General features: G+C 37.6%; 1 protein-coding gene across 3 annotated transcripts; it reads left to right on the plus strand.

Annotated features, from left to right (window-relative positions):
* The first annotated feature begins 12,284 nt into the window (after positions 1 to 12,284).
* On the plus strand, positions 12,285 to 21,275 carry gata5 (GATA binding protein 5). Of its 3 annotated transcripts, none has more exons than XM_026920267.3 (7): positions 12,285 to 13,109; positions 13,727 to 14,454; positions 17,177 to 17,346; positions 18,555 to 18,680; positions 19,107 to 19,191; positions 19,853 to 19,980; positions 20,386 to 21,275. In XM_026920267.3, the coding sequence occupies exons 2-7, from the start codon at positions 13,902 to 13,904 to the stop codon at positions 20,503 to 20,505; spliced, it is 1,182 nt and encodes a 393-aa protein (XP_026776068.1). In that variant the 5' UTR covers positions 12,285 to 13,109; positions 13,727 to 13,901; the 3' UTR covers positions 20,506 to 21,275. The 3 variants fall into 3 exon arrangements, with proteins under 3 accessions (XP_026776068.1, XP_026776067.1, XP_053096959.1); XM_026920266.3 differs by having other exon boundaries at positions 12,293 to 13,109; positions 18,552 to 18,680; XM_053240984.1 differs by lacking the exon at positions 12,285 to 13,109 and having other exon boundaries at positions 13,209 to 14,454; positions 18,552 to 18,680.
* The last annotated feature ends 1,047 nt before the right edge of the window (positions 21,276 to 22,322 follow it).

A 22,322-nucleotide genomic window follows, 5' to 3' on the forward strand; every position in this document is an offset into this window, starting at 1 on the left:
CTTCTACAAATAATAATAATAATAATAATAATAATAATAATAATCATATATTTTATGTGTAAATTATTATTATGATTATGATTATTATTAGTAGTAGTAGTATTATGTTGTTGTTGTTGTTGTTGTTGAAATTCAAGCTAAATGTAACCATTTTAAGTGGATATTTACTAGTCAATGTTGTTATTATAGAAATTCCACAATATCACTCCTCATTTTGTATTTATAATTTTGTTTTTATTTTCTGTTTCTACCATTTCATGTTCGATATTCGAGTCACATCTCCAGACTCCACAGAGGTCTCCGGGCTCAAATAGTGACCAGACGTTGTATTTTTGCATGTGGAGCTGATGTGTTTGCTGGGAACATGGCTAAACCTCCAACACAAACACCGGGAGTCAGAGAATGTGGGCCAGGGCAGCACTACAGCCACTCTTCTCCTTAATTATACAGACTTCATCATCGAATAAATATTTTACTTATAATATTAGTATTCTGAACTATTTTGTAATGTTACTCAGTCACGTGATTAATTCTAGCCGTGGCTTTAACATGAGCGTTTTTTTTTCTTTTTAGAAACACTACATGTTCATTGTTGTGTTTCTTTGCTGGTCCTAACCCATCTAGACTAACTCATCATTTGCTTCATTTAAGCGTTAAACTGATTCATTTAAGCGATTTATTCCGCGGTGTAGCGCAAAAAAAGTTGCAGGTCAGAGAGAACACAAAGCGCTGAGTCGCGTGTCCCCCCTTAAACACACACACACACACACACACACACACACACACACAAAAACAATAGCACAGAGATTATTGTTAAATTGTGGAGCAAGCATCACACTGAATCCTGTCTCTACCAGCTAACATGATCTAAATCCTCACCATGATGATAATGATGATGATAATAATTATACTACTACTACTACTAATAATAATAATAATAATAATAATAATAGTAATAATAATAATAATAATGAGGATGATGATGATGATAATAATTATACTACTACTACTACTACTACTAATAATAATAATAATAATAAGTATGAGGATGATGATGATAATGATAATTATACTACTACTACTACTACTACTACTACTACTAATACTAATAATAATAATAATAATGAGGATGATAATAATTATACTACTACTACAATACTATAATTATACTACTACAGACATTATTGTTAAACATTAGAGCAAGCATCAGACTGAACCCTGTCCCTACCAGCTAACATCAGAATCAGAATCAGAAAGAGCTTTTATTGCCAAGTGTGCTCACACACACACAAGAAATTTGATTTGGTATGAAGGTTCCAGAACATATATACCAATAAGACAGCAAGACATATAATAATAAAAATTATAAATAATAATAATAAAAAAAAATAAAAAACATGATCTAAACCTCACCATGTGCCAAGAATCTGAACACTGATTAAAAAAGAATAAATAAAAGCTGGATAAGGGTGGCATGGTAGAAAAAAGGGACACACAAAAATGGTTAAACATCAGGGTATGCAATAAATAAATAAATAAAAGTGCCTACTTTTTGTCTTTGCTGTGCAAATTGGGATTGTATGCAGGTTTGAACCAATTTATTAGCCTCTCCTGTTTGTGAGATGTGCAGAGGTCAGGTTTCTTCAAATATTACACATACACGTGAGCAAATCTGAATTTTTCAGGGTTTAATTGCATGTGTGTGTGTGTGTGTGTGTGTGTGAGTGAGTGAGTGATAAGAATTGTCATCCCTCAGCGTAATTAGTACGGTAGAGTTGATTGAGGCAATAAGTCTTGTGAAACTCTTTTGCTAATGATTGGAAGGAGACTCAGCCAATAAATCAAACTCCAAATTCTTGCCTCACTCACACACTGTGTAGGCCCCAAAAGAGCCCACTTAATCCCTGCCCTTTCTGTGAATTAGCACATATTGAAAAAAAGCAAAACAGGAATACAGCCTATATAGGTTAACAGATTACATTCCATAATCTGTTGCTATAAGCATTAAATGTGGTTAATATGAAATATGTGGTTGAATGAATGTATGAAGCGATTGCCATGGTGTGTGTGCTTGTGTTCATGCATGCCTGGGGAGGTGGCTGTTTTTTGAAAATGTTTGCTTGAGCATTCTACTATACTGCTGGTCAGGGAGTCATCACTATGAACAAGTCTGTGAGGAGAAACATTTACAATAGAAAGAAGAATCAGTGTGTGTTCTGTTTAATTAATCTCAGTGCTAGAGCTGAATGAGGCTTCGCTGCTGGGGAGGAATTCTGTACTTTAAAGAAAAAGATAAACAAAGAAATTTATCTTTCCTTTTCCTTTCCTTAAAAATTATCATTATTATTATTATTATTATTATTAGTAGTAGTAGTAGTAGTAGTAGTAGTAGTATTTAGATAGATAGATAGATAGATAGATAGATAGAGAGATACAGTGTTTTTATTTCTAACAATATAAAACCTAAATGAGTGACGTAACAGTGTTATCTAACAAGCGCTAAATATAAATGAATCATTTTTATACTGTTTTGTACTGTGCATGTTCTTAGTACAGCTTTACTGGTCAAATACAAATGATTTATCACAAAAAATAGAAATAATTTCTCCATACTTCATGTTCTGCTTTCGTATAATTATTATTGCAAGTAAATCATAATTAAAGGCACACTAGATGCTGGCAAATTCTGGCCTTCACTTCTACCTTTCTTTGATTGTTTGTCTCATGTAGTTTTCCCTCATTCCAGTGGAAGATGGAATTCTCTCATTCCGATGCTAATCTGTTTACTGATCATTGCAAACAGCTATCTTAATTCATGCAATCAAACTTGTATTTGGCCAGTACTGAAGCTGACAATTGTTTCTTTTGTCCTAGCGTCCAGAAAAATACAGTATAACCGTACCTCCATAGCACCTTATCATAGTATTTTGTTCTAGCAAAGATGACAGAAACATAAAATGAATTATTCTGTGGAAACTTGGCCCATATTAAGGCATGGACTATGTAAAACAGTTTGATCTGCCATTACTAATTCTCCTAGACTAAACCTCTTATAGTGCTTTTAAATGTCAGCCATCCTTGAAATGCATACAGCAAGTGATAATATTATCATTCACTATCCTTTCTTTTTATTGTTTTTTTAATTCTAGCTGCTGCTGTGGCATATTCCCAAAGGAAACTGTTGACTACGGTGCTGCTATCAGGGAAGCTTCCTTCGTCTCCATCTGTCCAACTTTCTCCTGATAGTGTGAACAGAAAACACACACTCAAAGAAATGGACAAAAGAGAATGACAGCAAAGAAGAGGGTCTCTGAAAGGATTCTTTGTATGTGACTCATTTGTATAGCACAAGTTCATTTGTATTTTTATTGTAACTCTTTATGTTTTTTAAAATAATTAATCATTTCATGTGAGAATTAAAATGGGACTGTAATACTGAAGGACAATATTGCACTTCAAACCTTTTTCCTTTTTTGTGATTTTTTTCCTAGAAACACCTTTCTGAGACAGCAAGAGTGGAATTATATAAATTATCTATGCATACTAATTACCTTTTTTCTGAAGTATGGTCCTTTGAGATTTGTCAGATAAGTGAAAGACAGTTCATCACTATTTGTTATCATTTAACCATCACCTCTGGCTTGCTGATTACAAATAAATTTATAAATTTTTAGGTTTAAAATTTATATCCCAACAGATATATTTCTGCAAAGCTGCTTTGTGACAGTGGCCACTGTTAAAAGTGCTATATAAAATTGAATTGAATTGAAAATCGAATTGAGTTTAATCATCCATGGATTTTGTTTTTGGTGTGACACTTGACTTAGCTCTATTTTTATACAAGTATAGTTTCCCCTATACCTGTCCAACATAATTACTGTTTATTCATAGTAATTATATTCATAAATGTTCAGCATTTTGTTGGAAATGCAGCTTAGTACTAAGTTACTTCAGCAAACATATGCCTTATTTAGATCTTGCATTTTGATAGAAGATCTTAATACCAATAATACAATATATACTTCAATAACATTTCATATGAGTTCAGGGAGTTTAGATATATTATAATGAAATGATAATAAAATACAGAAAATTTAAATTCTGTTGGTGTAATGACTTTTGGTGTAGCAAGTGTCGTTCCATGAATCTAATCTACAAAGATTCAGTCAAAAAATTTTTATAAAAACTCAAAACTTCCACAACAACAAATTCTTCAGAAATTTTATTTCATTGCAAAAACAAAATGAGTGGGTTTTTTTTAGCTCAAAACTTAGCTCAAAACCAAGTGTAATTCTGAAAAGTATTAGTTACAGTACAGACCAGTTAACATCGTTGACTGGGTAACAGCACTAACTGGATAAAAGTGTTGACTGGGTAACAGCATTAACTGGGTAACAGCACTAACTGGATAAAAGTGTTGACTGGGTAACAGCATTAACTGGGTAACAGTGTTGACTGGGTAACAGCGTGGACTGGGTAAAAGTGTTGACTGGGCAACACACTGACTGGGCAACACACTGACTGGGTAAAAGTCTTGACTGGGTAAAAGCGTTGACTGGGTAACAGCATTTGACTGGGTAACACACTGACTGGGCAACACGCTGACTGGGTAACAGTGTTGACTGGGTAACAGCGTTGACTGGGTAACAGTGTTGACTGGGTAACAGCGTTGACTGGGTAACACACTGACTGGGTAACACACTGACTGGGTAACAGCATTGATTGGGTAACAGCGTTGACTGGGTAACACACTGACTGGGCAACACGCTGACTGGGTAACACACTGACTGGGTAACAGCGTTGATTGGGTAACAGCGTTTGACTGGGTAACACACTGACTGGGTAACAACGCTGACTGGGTAACAGTGTTGACTGGGTAACAGCGTTGACTGGGTAACAGCGTTGACTGGGTAACACACTGACTGGGCAACAGACTGACTGGGTAACACACTGACTGGGCAACACGCTGACTGGGCAACACGTTGACTGGACAACACACTGACTGGGCAACACGCTGACTGGGTAACAGTATTGACTGGGTAATACACTGACTGGGTAACACGCTGACTGGGTAACACGCTGACTGGGTAACAGTATTGACTGGGTAACACACTGACTGGGTAACAGCACTGACTGGGCAACACACTGACTGGGCAACACATTGACTGGGTAACAGCGTGGACTGGGTAACAGTGTTGACTGGGTAACAGCGTTGACTGGGTAACAGTGTTGACTGGGTAACAGCGTGGGCTGGGTATCACACTGACTGGGTAACAGCGTGGACTGGGTAACACACTGACTGGGTAACAGCGATGACTGGGTAACAGTGTTGACTGGGTAACACACTAACTGGGTAACACACTGACTGGGTAACAGCGTGGACTGGGTAACAGCGTTGACTGGGTAACACACTGACTGGGTAACAGCGTGGACTGGGTAACAGCGTTGACTGGGTAACACACTGACTGGGTAACAGTGTTGACTGGGTAACAGCGTTGATTGGGTAACAGCATTGACTGGGTAACACACTGACTGGGTAACAGTGTTGACTGGGTAACACACTGACTGGGTAACAGTGTTGACTGGGTAACACACTGACTGGGTAACAGCGTTGACTGGGTAACAGCGTGGACTGGGTAACAGTGTTGACTGGGTAACAGCGTTGACTGGGTAACACACTGACTGGGTAACAGTGTTGACTGGGTAACACACTGACTGGGTAACACACTGACTGGGTAACAGCGTTGACTGGGTAACACACTGACTGGGTAACAGTGTTGACTGGGTAACACACTGACTGGGTAACAGCGTTGACTGGGTAACACACTGACTGGGTAACAGCGTTGACTGGGTAACACACTGACTGGGTAACAGTGTTGACTGGGTAACAGCGTTGACTGGGTAACAGCATTGACTGGGTAACAGTGTTGACTGGGTAACAGCGTTGACTGGGTAACACACTGACTGGGTAACAGTGTTGACTGGGTAACAGCGTTGACTGGGTAACAGCACTGGCCCAGTCTCCATCTTGCTCTTTCTCTCTGTATTTTGCTCATTCTCCATTTTTTCTGTTTGCTGTGACTGACAAAGCTGTCAAAGGTTAGAGACCAAAGGATGTTCACCAAGATCAATAAGCTCATCACTGAGCTGTGCACACACAATCACACACACACATAGGTGTGTTGGTCCAACAGTCGCTCGACTCCCCACCTTCTGTAAATAAGTAGTTTATTAGTGGTGAGCGGTTGGCCCTTTGACAGCTGGTTTCAGAGCTGTGGTGTGTGTGTGTGTGTGTGTGTGTGTGTGTGTGTGTGTGTAGTAAATGATGTGTGTAAATGGGCTTTTTATGGTTCCAAAAGGGGTGATGTTTCACACCCTATTTAACTGTTCATTACTGTTGCCCGCTTCACTGGGAAAAATACTTCGTCTTTCCAAACGATGTGATGCAGCAAAAAGCAGTACTCAAGAAATGTTAAGCATCTTAAAACATGATGATATTCTCTGACATAGTGCAAAAATAATGCATTTCATTATTAATGATAAGCCTTTCACTTGAATATAGCTGTATACAGACACGTCTAAAGATCCTGTTCTACTAGTAGTAGAAGAAATTCAGAGTGGGGAACTAATGGTCCATCATGTTTGATTATTATTCTCACACAGCTCTTAGAGCAAAATCCCTTCCACTCATGAAAGTTGTCCTATGATGGACAAGTTGTAAGAATATACAAACCAACATGTATAAGATCCAATACAATAGTTTGTTTGAGATCATATATTGATTGGTATTGACCTTTTAGTTAACAGCTATTATGAGTGACCCTCTTTCTTCATGGTGAGGACAGACTCCATTTTTTCCTGTTGGGTCGGCTGTCTTTGTGCGTGACTGACTGTTTTCTCTCCTGTCATTCAACCTCTCTAGATAACTGCAGTTCCTCTACAGATCTTGTGCCCCAGACACATTCTCAGAGAACGGGAAGCACAAAGCATTCTCACAGCCTTTCTCTCATGTGTACAGAATGTTTTTGCACTCTGGTTGTTGCTAGGCTTAATGCTATTGGATTTGTTAGGTTACCTTTACGAGCTGGGTTTGTCTACAGCACAGAACCAACAGTGATGTTCAGCAGAAATCTTTAAACTATTGTTTAGACAGTGAACTGATTGTGGTACATAATACTGCCATGCAAGCTTTTATTGTTGCTGAACTATTAATTAATTAATTTTATGATGATTAAATTAAATGTATCAATTTCCTAATTCCTTTCTCACTTCTACAGACTGAATCACTATTTGGTGTCCTGGACGTTAATAGGCCATCACGGCAATAACTACTAAAGGGTGTTGGTTAAATAATATGTATGATTATGTAACAAATGTGATCAAATTCTTGAATGTGCAAAAAAAAAAGCATACATAGGATTCTCAGGACTTTGCCAGATTTCAGTGCACTGACATTGTTCTAAAGTCACAAGCAGCACTGTAGATCATTATTCATTCCACATGTCTATTCCAAATAATATCTGTTTGACTTTGACTTGTCTTAGTAACTATGTGTGTGGTGTCATTATGAGGTATAAAGAAATATCTGCAACTGAAACAAAGTGGTTTCTGAGGATTTGGTGAGATCAGACAGTCTCAGCTATGAGAGAAGCCGTATTGTATTTGTCGTAAATGTTAAATGTGTTAAACTTTAACTCTGACGGCTTATGAAAACACATTTAGAGACAGGCACAGCTTGCACGCCGCTCACAAAATACTGTAGATATGCAGCACATGCCTTATGTTCACACACCCACCCACATACACGCACACAAACACAGACCTTGATCATTTACATACTGTATATCACTGACTCACTAAAAATAGTGTCAACCTGACCCTACTGACTGCCACCTCTACACATTCTACATTCCCACCACACATCCTAATGAGTGTGTGTGTGTGTATGTGTGTGTGAGTCTGTGTGAGTGTGTGTGTGTCATACCTGTCACCTGTGCTATACCAGCTCTCTGCCATTGACACATTGGTCATTGACCCTAGCTCTGTTTTGCTAGCTTCATATTTTGGCATTGCCTGGTGTGAGTTTAGACTGGCATCTCTCCTTTTGCCTTTCGCTATATCATCATGACCTCTGTTTAGATGAATCCCTTATCCACAGTCAAATTAATAAAGCTCACAGTCAAATTCACTAAAAAAAAAAGAAAAACTGATGCATTCATTTACCCAATTCAAATGTGTATATCATTACAGCAAATAAAATACCAACAAACTTTTGACTTTCCGTTTAATTCTTTATGGCAATAATTGTGTTGATTGTATTATATTTAATGGATGTAGAAATAATGTACACATTTAGTTAAATTACATTCGCAAAGCATCACTTTTTCAGCAATCCAGCACATGCAAACATTCGGCCTGCTGTTTGCTTGACATTTCCATAAATCTGAGTGAACTTTGACCTGTGGAGTCAGATCATTCTAAACTGAGGATAGATTTAGAACAGTAGTATGATCCCAGTTGAAATTGACAGAAATTCTAACAATGCGTGTTGTTTGATTTCATATGGCTGCTGTAAGAAAAGCTACAGTCACTAATCCTACTATTAACCCTACCGTTTCATGTGAGATGACTTGTAGCCCCTTTCCAACAGTCACTGCAGGTGTGGCTTTTCACACATTATTCCCACAGCATTGAACTTGTGCTTACCATGCATGAATTCACACACACGCACACACACACACACACCCTTTTTATTGCTTGTGTATTGGGCTTCTTAAGGAAAATCTCTGCTAGTGTTGGGAATATAAAATAGTGGTGAAGGATTTTAAATGTGAAGTGTCATGCAAGTTTGTGTGTGTGTGTGTTTATGTGGGTGTGTGTAGTTGTATCCCTGCTGTGCCCCAGTGCAGGAGCAGAGATAGGGAGTGAGGGGGTGAGAACTGAGAGCACAGATAGGGCTGCGGCAGACAGGCAGACTGCTCAGTCAGATTAGCCTGACTCCAACACTGCATTCCCCAGCCTGCTTCTGCTGCTCCATGAAGCAGTAGGCTTCTGGAATACACCACACACACACACACACACACAAAGAAACAGAATGAAAAGCATTACAGAGTACAGAACAAACGGGGGTTGGAGCAATGATTAAGTGACTAATGCAATCACATCTGTCCTTCACTCAAGGCCAGGATAGACACAATACTACTTCAGTTACTGTACAATCTTAATCAAGAAATGAAGCACAATTAAAACGATCTGTCAAGATGACAAAGGCACAAGTTACAATCTCTCATGTGAAGTAATTGCATCAGTGAAAACATTATCACACAATCTAATAAGGACACAAGCATAAGGTCATACATGATGATGTAATGACACTGACCCAATATAGGAAACAAAAAAAGTTCCAAAAAAAAAAATCCAATTCTCCAAACAACAGTCACATTTCCAGATATCTATCACTTTTTAAGTATAGCCAAATGCAGTCATTCAGAGACTAAAAACAACTTTAAAATAGATCTAAATCTAAGACTTCAGAGGATTTTGTCTGCTTTTTGGACTAAAAAAAAAAAAACACACAAGCTCTGAAAGGGTTCGAAACATTAAGACAAATGCATTAGGATTTCTATAAACTCCATCTGTACATACATTCCTGAAATTGTTTTTGGTTATCCTTTAGAGACTGCAGCAACATTTAGACATAATCTCCCCACATAAACACCACACAATCTCAAAAAATGTAATAAATGTATTCTAACACTAATGCTGGCAAGAAATAAACAGCAGGCCTAAGCATCATGACGTCAATGCATTCAATGATCAGTAAATTGTTTTCTACCACAAATGAATAATAGCATGAATAATAGCATAAAATCATTTGAATTGTTGAAGAGCCCATGCATGTTTTTGTAGGTTCTGTTTCCTCGCTTTGAGACTGTTCTTCTAACAGTGTCTCTAACAGTGATCTTAGCGTTAACTCCATCTGCGTTTCCAGATTTTGTGCTTGAAAACGCGCTACACTGGACTACGAGGGTATTTCACAGTGGAGCTGTGTTGTTAAAAAAAACGTCATACCCGACTGCATCAATTATAGCGAGGAGATTTACAATCCGCAGTGATTTAAAAGTTATTTACTTAACCAGAGTGTGAACCGCAGAAGCGCGCGCTGCGCGTGACAGACAGCGCGATGAGGCGCGCGCAGGGAAAGGCCTCGCGACACACACCTCATCCATAAGCGCGCTTATCAACCTTCATCCAGCTCAGGAACGGACACTGGAGAGCTACAGCTAATGCATATGCACTCCTAATCCATGCATATAATCTCAATATATAGATCTAAACGTATATAATCTGGATATATCAAAACCATATTAATATTACATTAATACACACACAAAAAAAATTCCTTCCTGTCTTCCAGTCTCCTCTGTTTGAGATCATGTAATAATATTCTTTTTACGTGTGTGAAGTTTGTCCAGGTTGCATATTAGTTTATTAGGCTATTTCAACACATCCAAGGCTTAACTATAGCCGCACTTATACTTAGGTCTATATCAGGATTACATTATTTGCGATTAGAACAAAATGTGAAGTGTATTAAATCAGTAGCAGTGCAATGGGTAAGGATTAAGCTATAATTTAGTCTGATATGTTATCCGAAGAGGTTATTATGCTTATTGCATGCATAATGTCCGTGCTTTTGTCAGGGATGCTGTTTGTTCAGAGTTGAGCCTCATGCGGTTCTCCTCATATCTTATACTGTTTATATCACCAATTCATGACACGTCTTTATCTTAATAGCCAGAAATGTATCATTCACAAATACACCGTTGACAGAGGAGATGTTGGATGATACTTTAGCTACACTAAAATAAAAATGATTATAGGCTATAAATTCACATAAAATGTGTTTGAGGTTTTCTTTTTTTTTTTTTTTTTTGATGTTATTGTTCTTCTTTATCAGCTTACCTTAGCCTAAAGCCTGGTTTTTCTATCCTGCATTGTTCTACTGATACTTCATTTTTTTCTACACACAGTAATAAATAAATAAATAGAATATTTTTAAAAAATCAAGTATTTGTTCAGTCTTAATTTGCACTTATCGATTTTAATAGCATGCCATGCTGTTACTGGGGCTTGGCATACACGCCTCATTTGTTGTCCTTTGAAAAGCAGCCTGCTTTATCACCTGTACTCTCAACAGTTCTGCAAAACTAATAGTCTGACATTATTTGATTAATGGCTTACATGAATATTAAGTCTGTGGAGTCTGTATGCCTGACCTATGTCCCTGATTCGTATGGTGGCCAATATGAATGTATATAGGACATATGTGCCAAAGTTATAAATATTAAAACTATTTTTTTCCCAACATGGGGCTGGTATAAATAAATAAATAAATAAATAAATAAATAGGGAAATAAATAAATAAATAAATAAATAAATAAATAAATAAAATGTCACATTCTTGACTGATGTTCTGAGAATAGATTGTTGATTAGAAAAGAAGATGAAGTGTTTTACACTGCATTAACTGCAAGCTCACAAGACACCTACGACGCATGCGCCAACTCCCTAGCCAGCTATTGTTAAATAATCACACTAAGAGAAATTTGTGAAATATACTGATGCATTACAATCTGTAAACAGTCGTAGAGATTCCGAATTAATAATTACTTAGTTCACTTTCTGTATACGAATTAGACCTACTTATTACTGACTTGTTTAAATGTTGGCTTATTTGTTCAATATTTATTTATTTAATTTGTGCTCAATACTGAATCTATTACTTGTAGCTAAAATTGGAATAAATAATAAATGTCTTCTTTTGCCTGTCTGATAGATTACTCGATACCTGTATCATATACCGTCAAGTAAATATGTAGATAAGCAGTAATTATAGACTCCTATTTAGACTTATTAGATCCACTTCAAGCACGCGGGCGCAAAAGCATGATGAATTTATGCTAATTATCTTTGATCAGATATATTTTCTATAATATTTTCTATTCTTCTCTTTCTATAATATGTTCTATTTTTCTATAATATTTTCTATATTTTCTCAGGACACCTTAACGATCAGCAATGCTTATTTATTTATTTATTTATTATTTTTTACTTAATTTTACTGATGAAACCTGGGGTGCCTGGTTTTAACCATCACCTCCAGGTATAATAACAGTTAAATCTGTGGTGCCGATTGTTGGAGCTCCATGTTAAAGCTGTCACTCGTATCTGCCTTATCTGCCTGCTGCTTTTATAGAGAACTCATCCAGATTTAACGGGCCATAAAAGCGATCCTATGGCTCTCGTACGGACGCCGAGATTATTTTACTGCAAGATTTTTATTTTTACAAGACTGCTCAATTAAAATCCCTGCCAATATGCTACCAGGACAAGAGCGCGCTGTGCCTCTGTTTTTATGTTCAATGAAAACTTTTTTTTTTCTCTAGAAAATAAATGACGCAGCAACCGAAAATATTCTGATATTACTTTTATTCTTAAATGTTTATTTGCACAGTGTCGGGTGTGCACTAATTCCTAAAAAATTCGGGTTAAATTCCCAAAACCTTCTTCTAAAATGTGACTAATTCTCATATAAAGCTGGAAACAATTTCATCAGAGTACATCTCTCAGGCTGAATGGAGAACACGGCTGGTTATAATTCCTATAAATAAGTCCTTTAAATGCGCACTTCCTTACTAAACAGTACGCCAGAGCAGCAGGCCCACCTAGGCGGCGTACTATTTTGACATAAGCTGCTAGTTAGTGTGGTAGTGTGTGCCTGTTGGCCGTAGCCCGAGTCCGCCTCTCCTCCTTCGCTATGGGTCCTACCTTCGGGCGCTGAGTCACGTGACTTGGCTCTCGCCGTGAAGTATAGAGGGCGAATCGGGGAACGGTTATATGAGGTGCTATCAGCCTGTGATACCGAGTCGCAACGCGCGAGGAGAAAACTTTTCGCGTTTTAAACACAGGCTTCTGCGTTTCCCACGACAATCCTTGCATTCCTTATAATTAATCCGAGGACGCGGAGAAGAGGAGCCTTCGCCTGAGGTGCTGCTCGACTGGGGGGAAAGAGGGAGCCGAACTTTATCGCCCAGCGCCCTTATCTGGTGAGATAATGCGACGAGAGCTCCAGGATAAAATTGTATTAGCGCTGCGCGCGCGGCTATCATCTGTTTTTATGCGTTTCCAATGATAAAATATATGTATCAAGAGATTGTGCCTTGGTTATCTCTGTGGTTCTTGATTTGCTCCAGTCGGCTGTGTTTCATTGACCTGGTTCGAGTAGTCTAGATACTGGACATGGTTAGTCTTATTCCAGTATCTGCACGCAAAGATAGCACAACTCTAATGTTATTTCCTTTCATTAACCATCTATCAGAATGATGCATTAACGAATATGCATTTAAAATGAATCCAGTTTTACTTTGATGGTATTACAATCTGGATGTTTACTTTAGACGGCGGCTTTGCAGTAATTTTCGTGGTTTGTTGCATGTTATTGGAAAAATCGCCGCTGGTTTGTCTGAAGACAGCTGAAATCTGGCCATGTGGCTCTGATTACTATCCGCTGTCACGACCGAGGAGCTGCCTCAGCCCAGACTTTGACTCCTTGTTTTTTTAGATGCTAATTAAGACGGATAGTGACATGTAGGCTACTTTGTTTTCGGAGAAAAATCATTTAATTTTTTTTTTCTTTTTCCTTCTTTTTTCCTTTTCTTGTCAGGAGAGGAGTCTTGTCTGGCCGAACCTACCGGAGTGGAGCTTCTGGACGAACTTCACTTGCACTGATCATTATTTTCTTTGTTTTTGTTTTTGTTATTTCTTTTTTTTTCTTCTTTTTTTTTTTTCTCGAGATATTACTTTTCGTACGAACAGTTTAGGAGATTTGGTCGTGCAGCATGTACTCGAGCTTGGCCATACCTTCCAACCCATCCCCGTACGGGCACGACTCCGGGAACTACGTGCACGCACCGGCCAGCTCGCCCGTGTACGTGCCCAGCACGCGTGTACCCGCCGCCGTGCTGCAGTCGCTGCCCTACCTGCAGCCGTGCGAACCCACGCACCAGACGCACGCGCTCGCCGGCCACCATCACGCATGGCCACCGCAATCTGCAGCTGACGGCTCGTCGTTCGGCGCTGGAAGCCCGCATGCTCACGCGCCCTCCGCCGCTTTCTCCTACACACACAGTCCCCCTGCGACCGGCGGCGGCGGCAGCTGTGGCGCTCGCGACCCCGCGTCCTATCAGAGTCCGCTGGCGCTGAGCGGCGGCGCGCGCGGCCACGACCAGTACAGTGGTGCTCTGGTGCGCTCCGTGGGCGCGTCTTATTCGAGCCCTTACGCGTACATGGGCCCCGACGTGAGCGGATCATGGGCTCCTGGTCATTTCGACAGCGGTATGATCGGACTACAGGGACGCCAGGGAACTCTGACAGGCAGAAGGACCGGTCTAGGTGCGTATCTCTAATGACAAAAAAAAAATACTACTGTCCCACATTTTATTCTTTTACTCATTGATGACACACCTTTCCTCAGTCTTTTCAACTTTTTTAAATTATTATTTCATCTTGCACAAATTTATTTAGTATAATTTTAATTATAAATAGTACAATTTAATTTAATATAATTTTGTTTTGCAAACATACGCACTGCACCTGGTCCACTGAATTCACCACTGGACTCCTGAAATCACACCTGAAGCCAAGATATTATTATTTCCTCTTGAGATCCCTCATTCACAAATTAAATTATCACTTTGTCCCACAAACTACTTTCTATTCATTAGTTACAGTCAGGTTGTTACTTGTCAGGCGCTGGCAGATATTAAAAACAACTGTAGGCTATTTATATAAAATATACAAAGGAAGAAATAAAAACATACAACTTATACAACATACAACAAATTATATATATATATATATATATATATATATATATATATATATATATATATATATATATATATATATATCAATCACAATAATAAATTGATAATAATAAATTAATTCCTTATATATTTATATGCATTTTGTACATTTTGTACATATATATATATAAAGCTACAGTATGCAAATAGCAAAATGTACAAAATGCATATAAATATATAAGGAATTAATTTATTATTATGAATTTATTATTGTGATACTATAACGTCATTTATTATTCTCATTGTAGGCACTAAATTTTATAAATTAACTGAATAGAAAGAATGAGCCTATAAATTCACGGAACAAAGGTGCAGCTACTCTATACTACTACTCTACTCTAATATGAGGTGTAATTGTGTAATGTGACCTTTTTTTTTTTTTTTTTCAAGTCAGCAAGCAAAAATGGTTGGAATGAAAGGGAGGGGTCTCGTTTGATGCTGTGATCTCACGTTTATTGCAGTAATTTAATGACAGATGAATGGGTTTTAGGTTTTCTCTATGGCCAAACAGCCACAAGAATGGCAAGCTATTGTGATTGTGTCAGTCTGTTGATGCTGTATAGTAAGATGGTTATTCCTGTTAATCAAAGCTAAAAGCTGTGCTCCTTCAACTAATACACATATGCTGCTAATACACTTTAGATGCTAATTAAACATCGTTTGGGTGTGAACTGATGAAAGCCAAGGCTATGAGTGCAGACTTCTGAGCACTGGCAACTGCCTCAGTGCCACATTGATCAGACTTACCTAAACACACAGTCAGAGGCTCATCGTCTGATACATGACACATAATGCAGCAGGAGCCTGTGAGCCAGCACACTCCTGAAATATGGGAATGTCATGTAATTTGGTACGCAGCTTGTCATAACAGACTGCTGGACTCATTCACTTTGTCGTAATGTTATCTTTGAAAGAGCACATCGCCTACAAACTATATTGCCCTATAAATTTCACACATTTTAGTGACGAGCTTGTGGTTTATGTATTTAGGTCCATAATGTCATATAAAGTCTCATATAATAACAGAACAACAGAAAGGCCTAGAGAAATATTCTGAAAGGTTAATCCTATATCCATCATCATTATCATTATTATTATTATTATTATTATTATTATTATTATTATTATTGTTGTTGTTGTTGTTGTTGTTGTTGTTGCTGTTGCTGCTATTATTATTGTTGTTGTTGCTGCTGCTGCTGTTTTTATTTATTTATTTATTTATTTCTCTTGCTAAAATTCGTTCACTTAATTCTTTGAAATGTGGAATTCCAGCCATTAAATGCAGGAGGGCGTCGCGTGTCATGTGGCCTGATTGATTGGGAACTCCTGGATCTTTAACACTGATAAGAGCCCCATAGCCATTCGACCCGGCCTTGTCAGACACACACACACACACACACACACACACACACACACACACACACACTGCTTACCCCCAGTGTCCCCCGTATTGATACATTCCGCGTGCTGTCTCATCGGTCCGCGCGCGCCTCTTAATTCCACCGCGCCAGGCCAAACGGACACATTCATCACACACACAGCTAATCAAGATGCCCGCGCATATTCACCACTAATCTACTGCAAAGCCCAAATACAGGCCTAAAGAAAGCAGAGTGACTGCGCTGCGTTCAACAAATACATGCTGAAGTTGTTTATCTGGTTTTTCTCCACCTCTCCAACCTTCTTTTGCACAGTATATCCAATATATTTCTCAAATCTTAGTTGTTTAAATATTTGCCTCTATTTATAATCATTAGTGTAATATTAGAGTAAAACTAGTGTTTTTATCTTACAGGCTTTGAGCAGGAAATAAAATGATTTCTAGGTCATCTGCAAAGCCATTTGACTTAATGTAACCTTTGCCTGTTGTTTGTTTCCACATTAAGTGGAACACAGTTCTTTATTTATGGACATACTTTTACACAGATAAAACGAGAATACTATTTAAAATAATAATAATAATAATAATAATAATAGTTTTATAGCCTGATTTTAATGATATAAGATAGTATTACTCCTGTATCCATATTTTTCCTGCACCCTGTTAATAGAATTAGTATTATTTATTATTCTTAATCTAGGGTGAAATGATCTCAAAACCTTAACTGACATCACTTCAACTAGAATTTTGATTTTAGAATGAATGATGCAGAAGTGAATTAGGAAAAAAATCAATAGTATTGCATAGAAAAGTGTAACAAGTGAAAGGTGGCCAGCAGAAATGAGAAAGCTTTGTGTTTTTCATGCAGAAATGTTGGATGAGATGGCGGTGGAGGGACGAGAGTGTGTGAACTGCGGCTCCATCTCCACTCCGCTGTGGAGGCGCGACGGAACCGGCCATTACCTGTGCAACGCCTGCGGCCTCTACCACAAGATGAACGGCATCAACCGGCCTCTCATCAAACCCCAGAAACGACTGGTGAGTGCTCCAGGTTCAGGGCTGCAAGACATATCATTCTTATTGCGATATTGCTGCAATAATAACATCAGGGAGTCTCACAGAAATCATGCAATACCAAAAAGCATCATTTTGGTTTTAATAATACTGGTCAGTATACTGGACAGTGTGGCTTAGTCTAATATATTTCAGGACATACAGCTTTTTAAATATGTAGCAATCAAAATAAGGTATTTTGTCCAGACTATATATGCAACTTGTCGTGATATTTAAACTTTAAAGAGATCTAAACCCTAATAAGTGTTAAGTTAAGCAATATTTGGTGTAAATAGGTCCACAGTTTTTTTCACTCTCATTCTGTAAAAGGATTATTTGGCAATCAATGTTGAATCAGAAAAAAAACAGTGGAAAGAGAGAAACATATATGCATTTAAAAACAAGAGAAATGGAAAGAGTGCTTATCTCAGGGCCACTTGTAGGAGGTCACAGAGGTAGAGAGACCTTCACTGCTGTCTTGCTTCCCAAGAGTTCTCTCTCTCTCTCTCTCTCTCTCTCTCTCTGTCTGTCTCTTTCTCAGTGTGTGTGTCTGCAGCTGTGAATTAGCACACTTAGCGCACCCTTTCCACATCTCTGTTTTTATTTGCCGTTTAGTGACCTTGTCCTTGAGTCCGTCCGTATTTAGAACAGGATTCAAAACTCCATGTGGTAGCTACTGTGTGCATGAGCGAGGAAATCTCTCTACCCATGAGCAGAAAGCATTGCAATAAAAATGAGTCTATTAGTTTTCCTGGTTTCCAGCACCTGAGCACATGTTTTGCATGTTACAATAAAACCTAAGCCATTACTTGTTACCATGGTATATAAGTCAACACTGTGTGTAATTAGAGGATGTGTGAATATGATATTTTTGAAATTATTTAATAAAATTTTTGCGAACTGAGCATGGGACAAATATGATGCACAGTATGTCTAATTCAAAGCTATTTATTGGTAGAACGCAGCCTGTTGATACAGCGCTAATGAATTTTTAAGAATGTTACCTTTTCTAAGAACTATCTATTCCTATCAGGTCCTAGTTTTCCTCTGCTCCTGTCTTTCTTCATTCGCTTTGACTCACTGAATGTACCCACACACACATACAATCAACCTTTTGGTCATTTTTGTCAAGAAGAAAAACACTTGCTGCTATTTTGTGGTCTATATGAACTGTTTTTGTGTATCTGCAGCAGACTACGTCCCGGCGGGCAGGCCTGTGTTGCACTAACTGTCATACCAGCACGACCACACTGTGGAGAAGAAATGCAGAGGGGGAGCCTGTGTGTAATGCCTGTGGCCTCTACATGAAGCTTCACGGGGTCAGTATCGAGGTTCATGTAATATATATTGGATCTTATTCTAATATATTCATGTAGAAATGTGCTCTGTATACATTCTTAGCTCCAGAGACTCTCAGGATTAAATCACTCTAATGCCCTTCCAAACAAATCTATAGCGTTCTTAGCATAAATGCTCAGTGAGCAAGTTAAATGTATTAGGTTATGATAATATAATCATAACTGGTTGAAAATTGATGGTTTTTAATATTAGATTCATTTAATGTATGGCAATTTTCATGCATCCCAAATTTTCAGTTATGGCCCTCTGGTTCCAAACTGGTTCTGGATATGATTATAAATTTAGTGTCATTTCATTCAGTTGCAATGTTATAATGTATATCTCCATCTTTAATGAGTAGTATATTTTCCTAGAGGGTCTTACCTCTCAGTTCTGTCATCCTATAGGTACCCAGGCCACTAGCTATGAAGAAAGAAAGCATTCAGACGAGGAAACGCAAGCCCAAGATACCTAAAACCAAAGCTTCCTCAGGTAAGAGATGTTGTTAATACATAGCTTTAAACAATAATAGCACACAATATGAATCAAAATGAATGCAAACCTAGGATTTGAAATTTACTATCCAGCTATAGCTAAGTATACTGTGATTAATGTGACCATCTGTTCTCATTAATTTTACATTTTGACATGTTTTTGAGTCTTGCTATTTTTTTATGAAATACATATTCATCAGTCATGAGTATGCCGTATGTTGATAAGTGCACTGATAAATGATAAATGTTCTGACTGTATCACAGTATCAATGATTTTGCACTGCTTTAGTGAAAGTGGTGTGAGATGAGGTGGAATGAAGGGGCAGTTCATTTTTGGAAGAAAGTTAAGATGAGTGATTGGGATGAAAGAGAGGGAGAGGGGATTGCAAGAACGTGTGGAGAGACATATGGGGTGTGTGAAAGAATAGAAGAAGCAAAAGTGAGTGAGTGAGAGAAAGTGAGCATCCAGTTACACTGTTTTTTCTGGATTTAATGGATTTGTGGTTAAAGAAACAAGCAGTGTCTATAGAGAGGCGTCAGGCCATCTTTGAATATCTGATCATTATCTGACCTACGTAAGTCTGCTAATTTTGTGATGTCTCTTATTGGGTTTGCTTAATTTAATTGTTTTTTTTTTTTCACATTTTGTGGTCCTTTAGGGTCTTCTGTGTCTGGCACTACCTCTCCTAGCTCCCATCCCATTTCAGAGAATGCTTCAACAATAAAAAGTGAACCCAACATTGCCGCCTCACCATACGCCGGTCAAACGGTTGTGTCTGTCACACAGGTATTCATTAATACTAAGCCCATTATCACTCTCAGATAAATCACATTATACAGTAGCTGATTAATTAAGTACTGATTGAGTAGTTTCAGTCTGAGAGCTATTGTGTCTTAATGATTAAAGTTCTCAGACAGTGAGTCTATAGTAAGGCTGAGCAATTGCACAAAAAAACATAGGAATTCTAACATTGATTTCTTGCATTTTCTACAAATGAAGTCATTAGAAAAGCTGTGATCTCTCACCTTAACCTTAATCATTCATAACCATTCATAAGAATTGTCTTGTATGAATGTTTCAATCAGAGAAAAGGCAAATAATATGGAAAAAATTGAAAGTAGAGTAAGTAGAATAGGCTGCAAAGCCGTGTGGAGTAACCCATGCTTCTATCCTTGTCTCTTTCTTCATAAGGCTTCAACACAGTTAAGCAGCACAAGCTCGGGCCATGTGGACATCAAATACGAGGACTACTCGTTCACTCCGACATCCATCGCCCCACAGAACACCTGGTGCGCACTGTCCCAAGCGTGATGCAGCCCGAGACACTGCCGTTCCTAAAAATCACCCCAGTGCAATCTAGGAAAAAAGACTTTATGACGAGAACTACCTATTACACAGCCGACTCTAACAAGCAAAAAAAACCAAAAAAAAAAAAACGGACTCTGGTGGATGCTAGTCGATGGGAATATATGAACTGATAATACAGTTTGTACAGAGTGTAACCGATGCTTCAGTGTCTTGTTGTTCAGTGTAAATTTCAGGTCATACCTATTCACATTTGTGGTGTGAGCAACAGCAGATGACTCAACAAGGTATTACAGGTTTTTAACCTAGAACCAAAATGAAGGACAAAAATCAAATGCACATAAAAAAACCCCACAATTTTTCATGTTTTGCTTCTTCACAAATAATTACTTTTTAAGATACATTATTTATGTTGAGATAGGAACAGTCCAGACAAGTCGAGTTATTCAATATACTCTTTCTTTTTTTCCTGGCAGGGAATATATTTTATGGTCATAATGACATTTGAACACGTACACAGAGACACACACAGACACACACACAGGCTTTTAAAGTTTCCTCATTGCTTCTACTGATTCGTAATGCTGTCCGTTAATCTGAAGTGCAATGACTCACTTTTCCAAAGCTTTTGAAAAGGGATGCGATTATTTTAATTATTTTAAGAGTTTGTTTTGTTCTCTTCAAATATATTAACCTTAATTTTATTTTTGCTGTACTTTGTTGATATATAATGGAATTACACTTTTGTTTTATTGACTATAAAACTCAGTATCAAATATTGTCCCTGTGTCTTTGTCTAGACTGTTGATACTCTTTGAAATCAATCAAGATTTATTAACAAAATCTAGATGACACACTAGATGTCCATATTTACACAAAAATAAAATACAATCATGATCAAAGTGTTAGTTATTTTAAACTATGCAAAAAAGAGAAAGTAAAGAAATTTTTCATTAGTTTGTGAATAAAAAAAAACAGGCCTAAAACAATTTACTGATTTGGCATAAGTTCTGTTGGGTCTATGTTATTTTTCAAAAGAAAAAATTTCCAAAGCTGTTTATGCTCTCAAACATATTTATAGTGGCTGTAAACACAGCTGTAAGCCTGATATGCAAACCGTATTGTCCACCTGATATTGTGCAGATGTAAGCATTCTGTTATTAGCTAAAACCTAAACATTAAGTTTTAAAACAAAACATTTCAATTTCTTGATTTGGCAGACATTTTTAATCCAAAGTGACTTACAAGTGAACCAGACTACAATCCAATCACATAATATATATATATATATATATATATATATATATATATATACATATATATATATATATATATATATATATATATATATATAGTGTGAACACTTAGTTTCTGGACAGCTTTACTTGTAGCATCTACAATACATACACACATTTATTTATTTGTGCTACAGCTCAATAGTTGGCAAGAATTAATATTACACACACTTTTTAAATTTAATTTTCATTATTGCCTTTTTCCAAGATTTAGGTATTATTTTAACAGATAGTGGAAACAAAGAAAATGTTATCCAAGTTCTATATGTTTGCTGTATTTTCTGTATATGTAGCTATATACACAATAATTGTGTTAATATCTGCATCTCTCTCTCTCTCTTTCTCTCTCTCTCTCTCTCTCTCTCTCTCTCTCGCTTGTGTTGGCGATCAAAGGTTGCCTTCCAGCTTGGCTTTATGGTGCTGAGGGTTCGACCCAGGCTGGCACGAGTCAATTTGTGGCGACACAGAGGCTCCGCACACCACCTTTATTGCTATTGGTCAAATTAGCCTCTCTTATCTGCTGCTGTC

Source organism: Pangasianodon hypophthalmus, chromosome 16, assembly GCF_027358585.1.
Source record: "Pangasianodon hypophthalmus isolate fPanHyp1 chromosome 16, fPanHyp1.pri, whole genome shotgun sequence".
In the NCBI taxonomy this organism is placed as follows: Eukaryota; Metazoa; Chordata; class Actinopteri; order Siluriformes; family Pangasiidae; genus Pangasianodon; species Pangasianodon hypophthalmus.

Bases quoted from the DNA above. Each gene is read 5' to 3' on its own strand.
- gata5 (XM_026920266.3), top strand. From the start codon at position 13,902: ATGTACTCGAGCTTGGCCATACCTTCCAACCCATCCCCGTACGGGCAC. The intron at 17,347-18,551 runs GTGAGTGCTCCA...GTGTATCTGCAG, and splicing joins TCAAACCCCAGAAACGACTG to CAGACTACGTCCCGGCGGGC. The intron at 19,981-20,385 runs GTATTCATTAAT...TTTCTTCATAAG, and splicing joins CGGTTGTGTCTGTCACACAG to GCTTCAACACAGTTAAGCAG.